Raw genomic sequence first — 17,255 nt, 5'->3', positions numbered from 1 at the left:
GTACTTCACTAAATCAAGCTGCCCACGATATTCTTGAACAAAAGTGTCAATAGCGTCACATCTCTTAAGTAGTCCAGAAACGCAAGTTTTTAACGTGTCCACAATAACTTTCGCAATGGCCACTAAAATAGGCTCTAGACGAGAGTTAAACATTTCCTCAAGTTTGTCGCTCAGTTTGTTCAGAATAACTTCATAATTACTAGGTGGATTGGTAACATGTTTAGTCTTTCTTGTACACTTCTTGGGACTACGTTTACCCTTGGTCTGTTGGGCACTCAAGCTAGGTATCTCTTCTTGACTAGTCTGTGAGGCCAGGGTAACCACGCTTACATCTTGCACTATAGTGTCATCAGCATTTTCTCCTACTAATGGGTCTATTTGTGCTGGCTGGATATCTAAATTTGCCCCGTCAGTGATATGTTCAGGTATTCTCGACCCATCCTCTGGTGCTACCGAAGGGGACATACCTAGCTCCTTCTCTGCATTTGCAATTTCTTTGCTAATAACACCCACGGCTGATGTTAAATAAGAGATGATTGAGTCAGATTTCCGCTGGACTTTCGCTTTTTGGCCCCCTTGCCCCCCATTACAGAGTTGTTTCCGCTTACCCATTTCGTCGGTTTTTAGGGGGGTGGCCCGGCCCGGCCACTTCTGGCCTCTTCTGGCCCCTGACGGCCACAGTCAGCCCACCCTTTGCCCAGGCTTAGCCCAGCGATCATCCGCGCGCGTCCCGCGGGACGGAAATGGCGTAACAAATTTAAGCTGCAATACGGGTGGAAAGGGAGGGCTGTGGGCATCGCTGTCTGCGCTCGGTGTCTCCTGGCTCTTGCTGTGCTCTCCCGTGGCCCCCACATGCCCCAAACACTCAATGCTGCGTATCCCGCGAAGCAGGAGACGCTAGGTCTCTTCAGCCGATGTGCGGGTGGAAGGGGGGGCTGTGGGCGTCGCTGTCTGCCCCCGGTGTTTCCTGGCTCTTGCAGTGCTCTCCAGTGGCCCCCACACGCCCCAAATACTCAGCGCTGCGTCTTGTGTTAGTATAAAATCAATTCATATGGTGAAAAATGTCATGCCAGCTTCAACAGTGTTCAAGTTAGACCTTTGGGAAAAACATTAAGAGGGATCTAGTCTGAATATTGCCTAACTTTCCATGACCTATAGGCTAAGGCACATTATTAATTTCTGGGTGAGGCAGTTGAATCTCCTTCTACTGTACCATTTATAAACTTTCAAATGGGTCAAAATTGCTTTACGCAGGTTTTTGCTATGTAGTAGGTTAAAGTGTGTAATACAATCTGTCTTGTTATCCATATTCATTAGTAGTAATTAGCATATATTCCTCCACAAGTATATATCAGCCCTTTATTGCATTACGAGTGCTACCCTGAAAAGGTGTTGAATGATAGAATTCTGTCTTATTCAAGTTACTGTTTAGTTGTGTATCCCTAAAGAACTGTGATTGAGCCTTAAAATATTGTAACTTTAGCCCATTTTTAGGTCTCGTGACCTACAAAGCACGCAAGCGCATTGAGGGAGCGAGAATTCAAGTAGCTAAAATCCTCGTCAAACCAAGGGCTTTCTGCTGCGGTTTTCTTGAAGTTCACGTGAATCACGTGAGCAAACAAGCACGCGCATTTACGGCCTACTTTCAGTTTCCCAGCAGGGCTTCTCCTCCCCTAATTATTAATGGCCGGCCACAGGCCGGCCGTACTTTCAGTTTCCCGGCCACTCACAGCACATCAAAGGGCTTCGCCCAGCGTGCGCTCTGCGGCTTCTCCTCCCCTATGCCTTTTCTTTCACACGCAGCCTCCTCTCGCCCCCTGCAACGCTCCTGCCTCCCCCCTCACCCACTGTCTTCCTAGTGACCCTTTGTAAAAGCGAACGCTTTCTCTGCCGTTACTTCTTGTTAAAACTTGAGGCATGCTTCAGGATAGAGTATGGCGGCTGTGCATTTCTTTTGTAATGCCTGGTTCACCGAAATCTATCAAAGCATGTGAACAATGGAGCCCGTTGGTTGCAGCCCCTCATCCTTATCCCACCCCCGAGCGCCACGCTTTACACTTGAGCACGGTGCCCGCTTTCAGATTAACAAAAGCGGTGCCGCTTTCAGATTAAGAACACGGGCGCCCTCTTTCAAAATTAACAACACCCCCAGGCTGTGTTCCCTCCCACCTTTCCTCCTCCGCAAACTTGATTAACAGGAGGCCATGCTAATCACTGCCTTCTCCCAATGACCTGCAGTTTCCACCCCCTCCCCAATCACCCACAGCAATGCCTATATGCTCGGCTAGTTGGTGACTCTGGTTTCATGTTTAGCGAGCGTCATGTGAAGATCCTGACTACGCAGTTGCAGAACATTTCCAGTTCTTCTAAACAGCGTTAGACTGCGGTTAGACAACAGAGCCGCTTCAGAGTCCATCCTTGTTTAGGTTTAGCAGAGTGATGCGTGTTACATTTCGGTTACGCCACTGGCACATAACGCATCTCATTCAGCATAGCGCCGATCGCGGTTTGAACACCACTTCGATGCGCTAGAACTAATACAACAGGAAGAAGCACTGTATACTGAAGAGCAGATACTATTAAGAATATTCCGTTTTTTGAAAGGCAGCGAGTGAGGCAGGGTCGAGTCGATTCGCCGTAGATGAACCACCTGCTGTTACAATTAGCGTTTTGCAACAGGCGCTGAACCTAAGGAGCTATACTAAGTAACTGACTTGGTGCGTGCTGATTGTTGGAGATCCAGCGGGGGCTCGGCACCTTTGCTGCCTCAGCTCCTGCCCCGACCCTGGACCAGAAGTGCCCCCTGCACCCTCGCTATGAGGATGAGGGTCCCCAGGCACTCGGCCAGCGTCTGCCTCATCAGCCGCCCTGGGCCAGAGGCGCCCCCTGCACACTCACCCCGAGGATGAGGGTCCCCAGGCACTCGGCCAGCGCCTGCCTTATCAGCCGCCCTGGGCCAGAGGCGCCCCCTGCACCACCACCACTGCATCCACCACCACCACCACCGCATCCACCGCATCCACCACCACATCCACCAACACCACCACATCCACCAACACCACCTCCAAATTCACAGCCAGACCCACCACCACCACCACCACACCCACCACCACCACACCCACCACCACCACATCCACCACACTCACATCCACCACACCCACATCCACCACACCCACCACCACCACATCCACCACACCCACATCCACCACACCCACCACCACCACATCCACCACACCCACCACCACCACATCCACCACCATCACCACCATATCCACCATCACATCCACGACAACCATATCCCCCAGATCCACCACCACCACATCTGTGTGTGTGTGTGTGTGTGTGTGTGTGTGTGACCACACCCACCACCACTACATCCATCACCCCATCCACCACCACCACCACCACCCCATCCACCATCACCACCCCATCCACCACCACCACCACCCCATCCACCATCACCACCCCATCCACCATCACCACCCCATCCACCACCACCACCCCATCCACCACCACCACCCCAACCACCACCACCACCCCATCCACCACCCCATCCACCACCACCACCCCATCCACCACCACCCCATCCACCACCACCACCCCATCCACCACCACCACCCCATCCACCACCACCACTGCATCCACCACCACATCCACCATCACCTCCACATCCACCATGACATCCACCACCACATCCACATCCTCCGCATCCACCACCGCCAATAGGTCTCGCAGTAGGAAAGTTGGAGCTATTGGTTTTGTAAATGACAAAGCCCTTTATGTATTTAAAATGAAAACAAAAATAAAAGGCATTATTTGCAATTGTAATAGCTCCAACTTTCCTACTGCGAGACCTATTGGCAACGCCAGTGCTTGTTAGATGGGTAAACTGGTTTTATTTTTATCAGTGATATCCTTACGTACTGTATTCCATTTGCAGACAATGTCATGTTTCCCTCATCCTGAAATGGATGTACTTTAACGTTACATGTGGAGTAGTTCACAGAAAAAGAAATTGTTTTAATCTTCAAATAACAGATATTCCCAGTGTGATAATCTTTCTTCATGTCAGTCAAACATTTTTTGGGGGTTTTAGCATAAAATCATGAAGGAACAAGCAGCAAAACACAGATATATAAAAAACACTAATAAAACACTATATAACAATTTGTATTATGTTTGTGTAAAAAATAACAAGCCCTTAGCTAGCTGAAAAGAGAAAACGGTAATATATGAATTAAAAATAATTAAGGGGCCTTGGCAGATCTCATCGGAATAGTACCGCTTAAAAAGGCAACAATCACAAAACACATGTGAGCAAGAGGTAACTTTTGCAATTAAACCAGGGCCAGTCCTGCTTTGTTAAAATTCATATCCCTAATCAGGGGAAGAATGAATTTGGTATGGGGGATGAAATCTACAAAATAGGATAAAGGGCAATTTAACTTTAGGAGAAGATAAATCGCAATCATGGGTACCCAGATTTTTTATCAAACACCTGCCTCTGGGATCAGCAAGTAAACAATACACAAGATTTCATCTGAGCCTAGTAAAGAGATGGAGATAATGTGGGTTCACACCGATGACAAATAGGGTTCCATAGAAAAATTGATTTTCAACAGCACATGGGAAGGAACTGAGATTTTAATAGCAGAGATATATATATCCCATGCCTAGTTCTTCATATGCTATATAGGCCGGGGTACTCCTGGGTAGGAACAACAATAGTCTACAGCCATAAGAAACGGCAGAGACCGTTTAAGCATGGTGAATCTGCAGCATAGTTTTCACTGACTTATTGACTACTCTTGATGAAAAATCAATAATAGCCAAGACAGACCTCAAAATTTATTTTTTTTAAACTATACCAGCTGAGCCCATTATCTGGTTTCATCAAATTTTACCCGCAAAGATGAAAACATTGGAACCCTACTCCATTCATGCTGTTGTATAAAATAGTGGTTTGATTTAGTTTTTTTTTTTTTTTTTACCAACTACAACTATATGCCATTCCTTAAAACTGGCCAAGAGTCAATGGACTCCATAAAAGAGACAAATGAGTCAAAAAGAGTCTTAAGGGCGAGGAGCTACGCGAGCATCCGAGATGGCCGCATGAGCACAGAGCTCCCCGGACCCTCGCCACTCTTCGCAACCTATCCTGACAACATCCTGAACTCTTGGACGGATTATTGAAGAGGAACCTTGGCTGATTTAATAACTCTTTTCAAATTTTAATTCGGACTCGGGGAACCGAAATTACATCGACTCGAACTTTTGAGACCCACCCTGCGGCAAGCCAGGGACTTAGCGAATTGTGGGGCCGGGACGGAGTTGAAGACCAACGGCAGAGGGGCCTTCCCCAGTAGCCCTACTCCAACTTTCGGTTTAGTTTCTGGGTCCTGGCATGGTCTGATTGCGAGAAGGTTCCGCTTGGTCAGGGATCTGTCCAGCCTCTGTTCAGCCTCTGTTCAGTGTGATTGAGACTATCATCTACGCAGTTGGGTCAAGTTGTGTCTCTGCCTTGGTCACACGAGCCAGTTTTTGTGGACTGTTGGTGACTTGCCCGCAGGCGGCCATTTTCACTAGGTCTCACGGGCCCCTCCGGGGCGCATCTTCCAGCATGGCAGCCAGGGGCGAAGCCGAGAAACGGAAGACTAAGACGCCCCTTCGTGGGGGACCGGTCCAATCCAACAGTATGGACCGGTACACTCTATCCAAAGGATCCCCTGGAGTCATCAGCCGTACCCCGGAGGACGCCAAGGAGGACTCAACCGCCCCTACTGATCCGTCCCTGCAGGACATCATGGGCGCCATTACCAACATGAAGGAGACCATCGGCCAACAGTATGAGGCTCTCGCTCATAAAATTGACACGGTTGCCATCGATGTCACCCTGATCAGAGCCGACCTGTCTAAGACCAACAAGAAGGTGAAATCGTTGGATCTGAAGACTTCTAGCCTCACAGCCGATGTGTCGGAACTTCAGACCGAACTTGGTAATTTGAAATCCGCTACTGATCTCATGTCTCATCGGCTGGAGGATTTTGAGAATAGGGCAAGACGCAATAACATCCGCGTCATAGGTGTTCCGGAAAACCCCGAGACTCACTCGACGGATCTCCTGGTGGAAGATCTTGTCCTGAACCATCTTGCCCCTTCTGCACTGAGCAAGTTCTTCGCAGTGGAGCGCGCCCATCGCGTTCCGGGTGGAAAGCCTAAACCGGGCGCCCCTCCGAGGCCTATCCTCGCTAAACTTTTTCATTTCAGGGACCGTGATGCTATCCCGCAGGCGTCGAGGGTGAGCGGCCCTGTGAAATTCGAGAATTCCACAGTTAACTTTTACCTGGACTTTACTCAACTCGTCCGGAGGCAAAGGATGGGCTTTCAGGGTGTAAAGCAACGTCTTCGGGACTTAGGATTGAAGTACGCGATGCTTTTCCCTACCAGGCTTCGTGTGGAGGAACGGACATTCTTTTTCGACCGGCCGGAGAATGTGAGTGACTGGCTGGATTCCCTGCCTGGCCAGAACGACCAGACTGAGCACCCTGGTGGTGCCGAGGGTGGTGAGCCTGTACAGAAATGATGCTTCGGCCCCTGATCTCCGAATACTAGACATTGTTCAACTGGGTTCTAATCCTTTTGTATGCACATGTTTCACTGCTGTTCCCTTCAGGGTGGCAGGGGGGTCGGGCCTCTTTTCTCCTCCAGGGTCTTTTTGTAGAGTGGGAAATGTTAGGGCGACGGGCACACTGCATGTTGGGGTGGCTTTTTAGTCTACTGCAGGGGTGCAGGGAGGGGGTAGTTGTAACAGGTGTTGGTTGGGGGGTGTGAAGGGGTGTTTGTGAGTGTGTTTTTCTTTCTCAAGGCGACGTATTGGTTTCTTCTATATTTCGAGTGTTCTGCTCTTGGTGGGGTCGCTCCTGCATCACTTGTTGGGATGGGGGGTAGTGGGTTGAGGTTAATATCTTGGAATGTCAATGGATTGGGTGATCGCATATAACGGGGGGTGGTACTGCAGTATCTGCGTCGCTTGTCTCCTGATGTGGTACTCTTGCAGGAGACGCATCTGGTGGGAAATATGTGTCATGCCATGAATAGGTGGGGTTATCGAATGGTCGCACACTCCGGGTTCACTACTGGTTCTAGAGGGGTGGGTATTCTGGTCCGGTCCTCTCTCCCTCTGGAGATTGATGTAATCCACGACGACAGAGGGCGTTACGCCGCCCTCACTGGTAGGTGGGAGGGTAAGACTCTTTCTCTGCTTACTGTATATGTTCCCCCGTGTCTCCAGACCTCCCCCTTCTCAGATATCAGCCGTGTGATGCTGGAGCTCCCTGATTGCTCTCTCCTCATGGGCAGGTTTTTAATTCTGTGCTTTCTGGTACTATAGATCGTCACCCCCCCCCAGGGATCTTCCTAAGTCCCAGTCATGGCTTGGTGGGTTCTTGGACACCTTTGGCCTGGTAGACTGCTGGAGATTGATGCATCCGACACAGAGTCAGTACACCTTTCACTCTGGGGCTCATGGGAGTCTCTCCAGACTTGATTACATCCTTATGCCCGCTGCCCCATCTTCCTCTGTTAGAGAGATCAGACACCTGGCCCGGGGCATTTCGGATCGTTCTCCATTGTGGCTCTGCATGGACACAGGGATGAACGCTGCGGGGCGGGTCGTCCCTATTAACCACTGGTATTTGCGTAATCGCAAGACCCGTAACAGTTTGATAAAGTCCCTAGACCACTATTTTCTGGAGAACGAGGGGTATGTTTCCTCTTCTGTGTCCCTGTGGGGAGCTTTCAAGACTGTTATTCGTGGACAGGCCTTATCCTTAATTGCTGAAACTAAGAAAGCTAGGAATCAAGAGGTTGTGAGTCTTGAGGTGGAAATACTGGAACTAGAGGCTGACCTAGAATCAGGCGTTACCCATGACGGACTCCACGCCCTTGGTTTGAAGCAACTAGACTATAAATCCCTTGTGACGGATGCTGCCAAGACGATGTACAGGGAGCAGCAGGGTAGACTGTACGATGTCGGGGATAAGGCGGGTAAATTGATTGCTTGGCTTGACAAGAAAGAAAGAGCGAATCGTGTGGTCCCCGTGATTCAGACTTTAGATGGTGAGTGTGTGACTGACCCAAGTGAGATTGTGGAGTGTTTTGCGGATTATTTTCGTGCTGTGTACTCCCCGGTGTCTGATAGAGATGAGGAAGACTCCCATTCATTGCTGCGTGATATTGCGCTGCCCTGCCTATTCGAGGAGGACTGAGAGTGCATGGAGGCTCCGTTGCCTGCAGATGAGATTGCGATCGCAATTCGTTCTCTCCGTTCGGGCAAGGCTATGGGCCCAAACGGCTTGCCTATTGAGCTGTACAAACTATGCCCTGATAAAGTCGCACCATATCTTCGCGATATGTTCATGGACTCACGTGACCATGGCACCCTCCCTTGTGATCAGCGTTTGGCAACGATCGTCGTAATTCCTAAGGAGGGCAGGCCTCTGGATCGCTGCGCATCGTAAAGGCCCATCTCCCTGTTGAACGCTGAGCCTAAAGTTCTAGCCAAAGTTCTCGCCAATCGTTTGCTTACAGTGATTTGTGACTTAATCCATCCGGATCAATCCGGTTTTATCCCACATCGGAACACCGCTCTCAACTTGCGGCGCCTACATGGCATTCTCGCGACGGCGGGGTCTCTTCTGGAGCCGGCCATCTTGGTTTCCTTGGACGCCACGATGGCCTTTGACACGATAAAATGGCCTTATCTCTGGGCCGTCCTCGCGAAATTTGGCTTTGGTTCGGAATTTATCGGGTGGGTGAAACTTTTATATAGGGAACCGCTGGCTCAGGTGGTTGTCAATGGTCGAGTGTCCAAGTCCTTCGCTCTTGGGAGGGGTACGAGACAGGGGTGCCTTGTCCCCCCTGCTCTTTGCTCTTGCTTTAGAGCCTCTTGCAGCCTGGACTCCGATGGGAGCCGTCGATAAAGGGCATTCAGTGGCCCCCCGATTTTGAGGACAGAATCTCGCTGTATGCCGACGATATTCTCTTGTACCTGACCTCCCCTCGTAAATCCCTTAACGTCTTGTTTGACGTCCTCACCTTGTTCGGCAAGAATTCTGGTTTGGTCATAAATTGGTCTAAGTCTTGTGTATATGTCATTTCGGGCGGCCTCCCTCCATTACCGAGTAGATTTCCCATTCAGGTCTCCCAATCCGGCTTCAAATATTTGGGGATTTTTATATCGCTAGATCCAGCGGCCCGCTATGAGCACAATCTTCTTCCCCCTCTCCGTAGGTTAAAACTAGACGTGGTTCGGTGGCGTAGATTGCGGTTGTCGCCGCTCGGCCGCGCCGCGCTCTTTAAAATGAGGTCTCTACCTCCGGTTTTTATACGCACTCCAGAATTCGTTTGACATCATTCCGGCAAGTTACTTTCCGGAGGTGGAAGGCCGCGCACGAATTGCTCTTGCTAAGCTAACTCTCCCCTGGTATGACGGGGGCATGGCACTCCCGGATATCAGGCGGTACTATTGGGCCTCCCAACTTTCTGCAATCAATCACGCAATGTATGCACCCAGCACAAATCCGGCCTTCGAGATGGACATGAATCAGTTGCCGGGTGGTAACTACAACAGGGCGCTCTACTCTCGGGCAGCGGGGAGGAATCTAACGGGACCCACTAAGATTGCGGTGCGTGTGTGGAATGATGCAAATGCGGCCCTTGGATGGAACGACCGATTGACACGAGCTACCCCTTTGTATGCATCGAAAAGATTGGGATGCCTCTGGACAACAAAAGGTTTTGAGAAATGGGATATGATTGGTATAAGCCGAGTGGGTGACCTTTGGGTGAAGGGTGCGGTTAAGACCTTTTGAGGTACTTCAGAATGAGTATGAGCTGAGTGATAGAGTTTTTCAGATACGCACAGGTCTGCCATGCCTTGACATCGGTCTTCGCTGCCGACGCTAATGTTCCCGAGTCCTCCCCACTTGAGGACCGTATACTCGATGGCCATCTGTCCGATAGTACGATCTCATTAATATACAAGAAGTTAATCAACAATCGGGCAGATCTCCTCCTGCGTCTCAGGGAGGCCTGGACTGGAGACGGGTTGGAGCTGGATGATGAAGACTGGCAGTCAGCACTGTCTTCCCCGAAAGAGGTAGCCATTCCCGCCCGTCTCCATCTCGTCCAACTTACAATTCTTCATCGGGTGTATGTTACTGGTCCTCGTTTGGTTGCCATGGGCTTCTCCTTGGATGGGTTATGTAAGCGCGGATGTGGTTAGAGTGCTACTTTCCTCCATGTCATTTGGGAATGCCGGGAGGTGGCTGCGTATTGGACTCGGGTGCATGCTGTAATGGAGTGTGTCACAAGGGTTGCTCTGCTGCCTGAGGCTCTGAGATATTTATTGAATGTGTGGGAGCCGAATGATTAGAACGTTGCTCAGGCCCTTGGGAACATGATCGCAAAGAGAGATATTGCGCAGCTGTGGGGTTCCCAACGGCCCCCCACCGTGTCAGTATGGAAGGAGAATATTGACTGGTTTATGTTTAGAGAGAAGACTGTGTATTTGGCTAGGGGCAAGCCTAGGGCGTGGAATAGAATCTGGGGCCAATGGAACGCTTATTGAGGAAACATCTGTACACCCCCGTTTGAGAAAAATCCGGACATTTCTTTATCCCCCTGATCCGACATTCCCGGAATAATCTACTCAATTTCCTGATTTTTTTTTAAAAATTTTTTTTACTTCCCCACTGACCCCCCCCCCCCCCCCCCCCCCCCCGACCATCTCCATTGCTTATCTAGTTATTCATCTTGTATTGAGGGTTCCCCATTGGAGCACGACTTCGTCCATAATGCTTTCCGCCTTGAGACTAGTTTGTTTTTCCTTTCTGTTCTTTAAAAAAAAAAAAAAAAAAAACTCAATCCTGACTTGCTGAGAACTATATCCTGTGTTTTTGCCGGACCTCTAGGGGAGCGGGCGCACCTTTGGGATATTCAATGATTGCTTTTCTGTGCTCTAGCGGCCGGCCCCTGTGGTTGTAGGCCCATACTTGTAACCATATTTGAATTGCACAATAAAGTTTAAAAAAGAAAAAAGTCTTAAGGGCATGAGGGGTACATGCTAGTAAAACCCCATGGTCCACCTAAAGAAGCTTCAGAATTGGTCAGTCACCGGCTCAATGGAGGTCTTTTGCATTCACTAGTAAAACCTTTTCCAATTGATCAATTTATGATCTAAACAAAGAGGGAGCTAAAATATATCCCCTCTTGTTGTTAAAATTCACTGTGCACTGTCCCTTAACCCCGTATCTGATTAAAGCTGCCTACTTCTTATGTAGGCCCCTTTAGAAAACAATGTTGGCGGCTTGGCCTGACTGGGAATGGAATAGGACACTGCTCCTCTGAGCTCTGTTTCCTGTGGGCCTTTCAGCAGATTTGCGGCACAGTCGCTGCTCTGCTGCGAGGTCACTAACGCGTCTGTGGGCCCTGTACCAGGGGGGGCCCTGAACATTCAATCCGGCCTTTTCTTGGATGTGTGGCATGGCCCGGTTCCTCAGCAGGCTGGTGTGCCTGCACCATTTTGATGAAGGCTGTGAGGTGCGATCGCTGCGGCACTGAATGCGGATGGGCCTAGGAGTAAGCAGCGGTGACTGATGACGGGCACCCCTTGGGCAATGGGGGCTAGTGTTTGAGTGGGTGCTGATCTCCAAGTGCTGAGTGGGCCCACAGAGGAGTGCACCGCCATCTTGATGTGGGACTGACTTGCATCCTCTGGTTCTCGTTACCAGGGAGTCGGCAGCTGTCTGGCATTCTGGCACCCGCAATGTCTGGTTAACTCCCTGGTGGAGGAGACCATGAGGTGAGCAACACACTATGACTTTGGGGGAGGAATGGCTTGATGGGCAGCGGCCGGGCTTGCTTGGGACTGGTGAGGTAGACAAGTAGCATGCCCAGCATGAAAGCCGGCAGGGCTGTACGGCAGCTGCATTTGGAGATGGAGGGGATTTGAAATTCTCTTATGAGGGGGCATTGACCCCATCTTGGAAGTGGGTCCCATCTTGTCATCGACCTTCCCCTCCAGCGAGGCTCTAAGGGAACATTGCACTGCTGCGAAACCTCTCTAAGAACCATAGATCGCAGGGGTTGCAGTGAGGAGTGTTAGCTGCAGCGTTTCCCCTCCCCTGGCTGCCTTGCCACAAAGTGCATAGGGGCCTGCCAGTTCCTGAACTCTGGTACCCTGGCCTGCTCCTTCCTGCACCCTGAATAGCAGCGGGCCCAGGCCAGGGGCACCTGGTTGTACCCCTTAGGGCCCCACCAGCAGGAACTTCTACCCCGCCTCAGGCTGGGAATGCTCCCTGGTCGATCCCTTTACCCCCCCACAAGGCTGCGATATGCAGGAACAATTTGGCGCCCCAAATTGTCTAGGGGTAACCTGATCTTAGTGGAGCTGTTCCCTCTGCCTAGCGACAATGATTTAGCCATCCCTCACTGCTATGCTGCAGAGCAAAGCTTCCATGCACAGTTCCATCGTCTATTTCCGGTCCAAATCCTCCTTGGCAGACATAGGCAGCAAGGGCGATTCGTCCTCACAAGTCCAAGGTCACCCAACCCATTGCCCAGCCTATTACCCAGGAGTACATGAAAACATTCTTGACTGACATCAGGCCCGAAATTGGCTCCCTCAAAACTGACTTTGAAAGCGGTCTACATGATCTCTGTAGAGCCATTACAAGGGTGGGCACACGAGTGGATGATCTTGAGCGCACGATGGACTCTCACCTGACGACCAGGAGATGCTTTGGCTTTGTGTGGCTGCTCTGGAGAACCAACATATCAAACTACAGTCCAAACAAGAGGACTTAGAAAATTGCAGCCAGAGAAATCACCTCTGCATCTGGGGGACCTCCCTGGGCGAGTAAGGGGATGACATCCTTGCCTTTACTAGGGACTTACTCCAGGCCATCCATGGGGGCTCGTAGGACCTGCCCCGTTTTCTCAATAAAGCGCACTGCATTGCTGCAATGGCTGGTCGCTCAGTTAGCACCCCTGACATTCTGACCAGAGTTCATTTCTTTGAGGAAAAGAGGTTATCTTGAAAGAAGCTAGGGGGACGGCCGATCTTGTTTTCCAAGGAGACACAATGCAAGTTTTACAAGACCTCTCCCCTCTGATGCTCAAAAAGAGACCAGACTTTAAGCCAGTCATGAAGAAACTGTGCAAACAAGGACTCAAATATCAATGAAATCATCCTTATGCGCTCCCATGTGTGCGTGTGTGGAGGACAGCCGGGGGCCGTCCGAATCCCGCCCACTATTTAAATCACCCACCCATGGTGAAAATGTGCCCAGCACCGAAGGGGTTAAGGGTGATAGTTATGTCTCCTGTAACCTTGTTTGTGAGTAAAGGACTGTTTGACAGAAATTGAGTTTCCCCCCCTCCAGAGAAGGATATGGGAATACTCTGGATGCATGTGGAAGTCAATTTCAAGGCTGCTAGGTATGAGAGTTACCTGTGATGTTTTCTTGAACCCTGTCATTGTTACTGGATACCACCATGCTTGCTCTCTAATTTCCTCTTGTCTTTAGAGGACTGCTGGCTTATCAGTCCACTGTTTTCAGTAGTTATGAGCAATGTCCACTTCACAGTGGCTGGAATGGACTGGGTCAAAGTTTCAACAGGCAGATACTAGATGTTAAGCTAGCAGAAAGTGTAGTTTCTTATTGAGGTAGAATTCATGAAAAACATTTTTCACACTAACTGCCTATGAGGTTGCCTTATTACATATCTACCAAACTGTGAATAGGAACTTTGATACCTGTACATTCCAGGGCAGTTTTGCTGAAGTGGAGTCGATACTTTCTTAATTAATGTAAAACATTTGCTAAGTTTAAAAAATGTACAAGCATCTTTACAAAGTGTTTTCTCTCTTTAACAGAGTAATGCACTGAGCAGAGACAGCCTGGTGGTGTGAATTTCATCAAGAAACCTGGTTTGATATCTTTTATCTTCTTCTGTCATACACAATTGCTCTTTTCTTTAACATGTAAAATGCCTTGGGTAAGAAGTAAGCAACCTCTCCAAAGTGAAATAAAGAACAATCATTTGCTTCTCAGAGCGCAAGGCAAATGTAACATCCATGAAAAATACAAAAGTAGATTCTCTCTCCAAGTGGTGTTGTTGTGTAAAGTAAATAGACTATGTCATATTTTAACTGATGCAGTAACATCACAAGATGGTGCATTTGTTGTGCACTCATGATTCTGATGGCAACACTGCTTTTACTAAGAAACAAATGGCATTATAAAGTTGAAATATTCTGATGGATATTTACACATATATGGGTTCCTACTCATTTTATCGCTGTGAAATAAAACCCAAGCCGGTCTTCCTGCGTGTGGACTTGGACCATAAACTGTGGAATATCTGCTCTTTATCCATTCCTATTACGTGAGCAGATTGAAGTCCTGGTCATTTTTTTTCCTCGTTCTCTATACCAGGTGGCAACATCTACCACTGCAGTTACCTTTTAAGTCTTCTGTGAATGTATAGAAGGTAATGTGTTTAGAACAATTCAGCAAGCTCAAATTATAAAAGTTATTCACTATGTGTTTATTATAATAATTACGTTCTGTTAATTCTCTGCTTTGGAAGGTTTGTCCAGATTTCAGTTCATCACTAGTAGATGGTGTTTTAAAAACGTTTGCGTGATTCTTAATCAAGTTGTGGCATCCTAAGCTTTTCAATGCAAACTGATCACTGTTTTCTGAACCTTACCAGCCTTCAAACAGTTGTTCTTGGTTTCCTATTGCTTTACAAAATAATGTTAACAAGACTCAACTATATTTAACTAATACTAGTAAAGTGCTATCGTCCAACATACCATTAAAGACCAGCCAGCATTTATTTTCACAGGGTGGATTCTTCCTGCTAATTCACAATAACTTTGTGGATAGCCAGTTATAACCTAAGTGCTGTACATGGTGGATGGCATGTTAGTGTTCATTTCAATCTTGAGAGGAATGTGCTTAAGTTGAAGTCTCAGGAGCTGGTTGTAATTTTGTGTTACAGAGATTGCATCTTGAGAAACACAATGTTGCATCTCCAGTTAGCTGATGGGCTTCATATCATTTTATCATGCCTTTCACAAAGTGCCTGCCCCCCTGGAACTCCATGTTTCTTCAACAGCCTCCATGGAAAAGAGGACTGACTTCAGTAGAGAACAAGAAGAATGGCACTTGTTGCTACCTATTTTAGCCGTGTATGCCACTAGTTTTTCTCAAATAAGCATCCTGTGGTCTTTATGGAGACAGTGTTGAGAACTGTATTCAGAATGACAGTAACCAGTTAAGGTGATAGTACAAGTGATGCTCAATTTACCTTAGCTGTGGTATTGTATGCCTTAACTGATTTGCCTCTCATGGTTATCACCATATCCTTGTTTCCTCCATCTTCGGCCTTTGGTGCCTTGCTGAATTCATACATTTTAGAGCATGTTTTGGTTCGAAAATGTAAATTTCTTTATAAGTGAGTTTCTTTTTCAGCGCATCCTTAATCACTACAGCGTGCCACTTCCATGTAACTGTTATCCTCTACCATCCGTGATTAGCTGTGGTGGGATGTCTTGCACAAGAACATGAAAACCATCTTTTGAGCCTTCAAATGTAATGTTTGTGATGGATATTTTTAACTACTGAAATGTACTGTGCGCTGTGACAGCTGGCTATATGTTTTATTTAATGGAGATTTTTAGCTCTAGTTTTTTTTAATGAATTCTTTACTTGTAGTGTTGCAAAAAGCAAATCACATCTAATAATGCAAAACGCTAAGATATCAGCATGCATCCTGTCTGCAATTTACAACAGGTAGTGAGGTATAATCCGCACATGGCCTGAGCAGTGACTATTTTAAGATAAATATTCATAAATTGCATCAAGGGGAACCAAAAATAGCGACCACCCAACGCTGTCAAAAAATAACAATAAAAATAATTGTTATTATTACATTGAATCAAAAAAGAGGAACCCCGAGCAAGAGAAATAAAGGACTAAAAGACTGATGACTACAAAAGTTTATATATGGACACTTACTTTGAGCACAAATCTCGTTATCTACATCTGTGAATACTTTTTCTCTTGCTCGGGGTTCCTATTTTTTGATTCAATGCATCCTGTCTGATTTAGACAATCTAAGATATGTATTTCTTCAACGTTAAAGCCTTGTCGGAGATGATACAAAGCACAATAAGACGGTGAGAGATGCGAGCTTAGCATTTGTCCCAAACGAGGCCTGAGGTGTGTACCCTGGGCTTTTTACAATATTGAATGAGACACACATTTAGTTGGTCTTCAAGTTTTCTTTTGGTATAGTTTGTACTTTCTTAAATTAAGAGTTACTGAAATTCAAAGAAGCTTCATTTTGAGTATAAATTCTTAAGGCGGCAAACACCAGAAGAATATCAAACCCGGCCTCTTTTGTCTTGCTTCATCTTTATAGTGCACGTTGACGGTTTCTTCACAACTATGTAACTATTATTCATGCTAGTGCAAAGAAATTGTGTTACATATATTTTAAACTCGTGTATACTGCATTTTTTACCATTCGGCAAATGCACAAGAAAAGTTTTTGATCCATGTTCCCTTTTGTGTATTATTGTTAAAGTTACTTTTACTGTAATATTATTCTTTTTATGAGTTTGGGAGTTTTTTGTAATTTTTTTTGTTGGCCTTTCAAATCGATTCAAGGATAATGTATATGGAGTGTGTGTACACTAAAAAACAAAAAAAAAAAGATGAAACTAGAAAGTCGTGTGATTAAAGAGGTTGTTGTCTACTTTACTAAATAAATGTGCAGACTAGTGGGCTCCTAGTACGTGTTCTCTTTATGGCACATTATTTTGCAGATGGTAAAAAAACTAGTGACGTAGGGCAAACTTGCTGTTAATACACACACACGTAGCATGATCTGCAACTACCATTCGCAATTCTCTTCATTCCAGTACGAATATGAGTGTAATGGTTGGGGTTATCTCGCATTTCCTGTTTTTTTACCAAGTGACATTGTGCACTTTTAGGTTACTGAATATTTGTATTTTAAAATAAATGTAGTAATATAATATTTTTCATGTGCTTTTTAAATGAAAACAGTGAAAATATTATCTTGTGTTTTATAATTATTATATATCTTTTGAATCCAATTATAAATCTAATGGACTAGAATTTCATTTTTTTAACCAATTAATGTGCAGCTTTAGC

The 17,255-nt window shown here is 47.1% G+C and overlaps 1 protein-coding gene across 2 annotated transcripts in view; it reads left to right on the top strand.

Moving 5' to 3' along the window:
- Positions 1-16,030, top strand: part of LOC147711957 (lipolysis-stimulated lipoprotein receptor-like) — a 264,280-nt gene extending 248,250 nt beyond the window's left edge. Inside the window, exon 9 of one of the 2 annotated variants that reach the window (XM_086922671.1) lies at positions 13,940-16,030. In XM_086922671.1, coding sequence (XP_086778797.1) covers positions 13,940-13,975 — 36 coding nt within the window. In that variant the 3' untranslated portion in view covers positions 13,976-16,030. The remainder of the gene's footprint in view (positions 1-13,939) is intronic. The other variant, XM_086922670.1, reaches the window with a different exon arrangement.
- Positions 16,031-17,255: the final 1,225 nt, after the last annotated feature.

Source organism: Lissotriton vulgaris, chromosome 5 (assembly GCF_964263255.1).
Source record: "Lissotriton vulgaris chromosome 5, aLisVul1.2, whole genome shotgun sequence".
Classification (NCBI taxonomy): domain Eukaryota; kingdom Metazoa; phylum Chordata; class Amphibia; order Caudata; family Salamandridae; genus Lissotriton; species Lissotriton vulgaris.
Note: the sequence above shows the minus strand (reverse complement) of the source record. Positions and strands in the feature narration are given on the sequence as shown.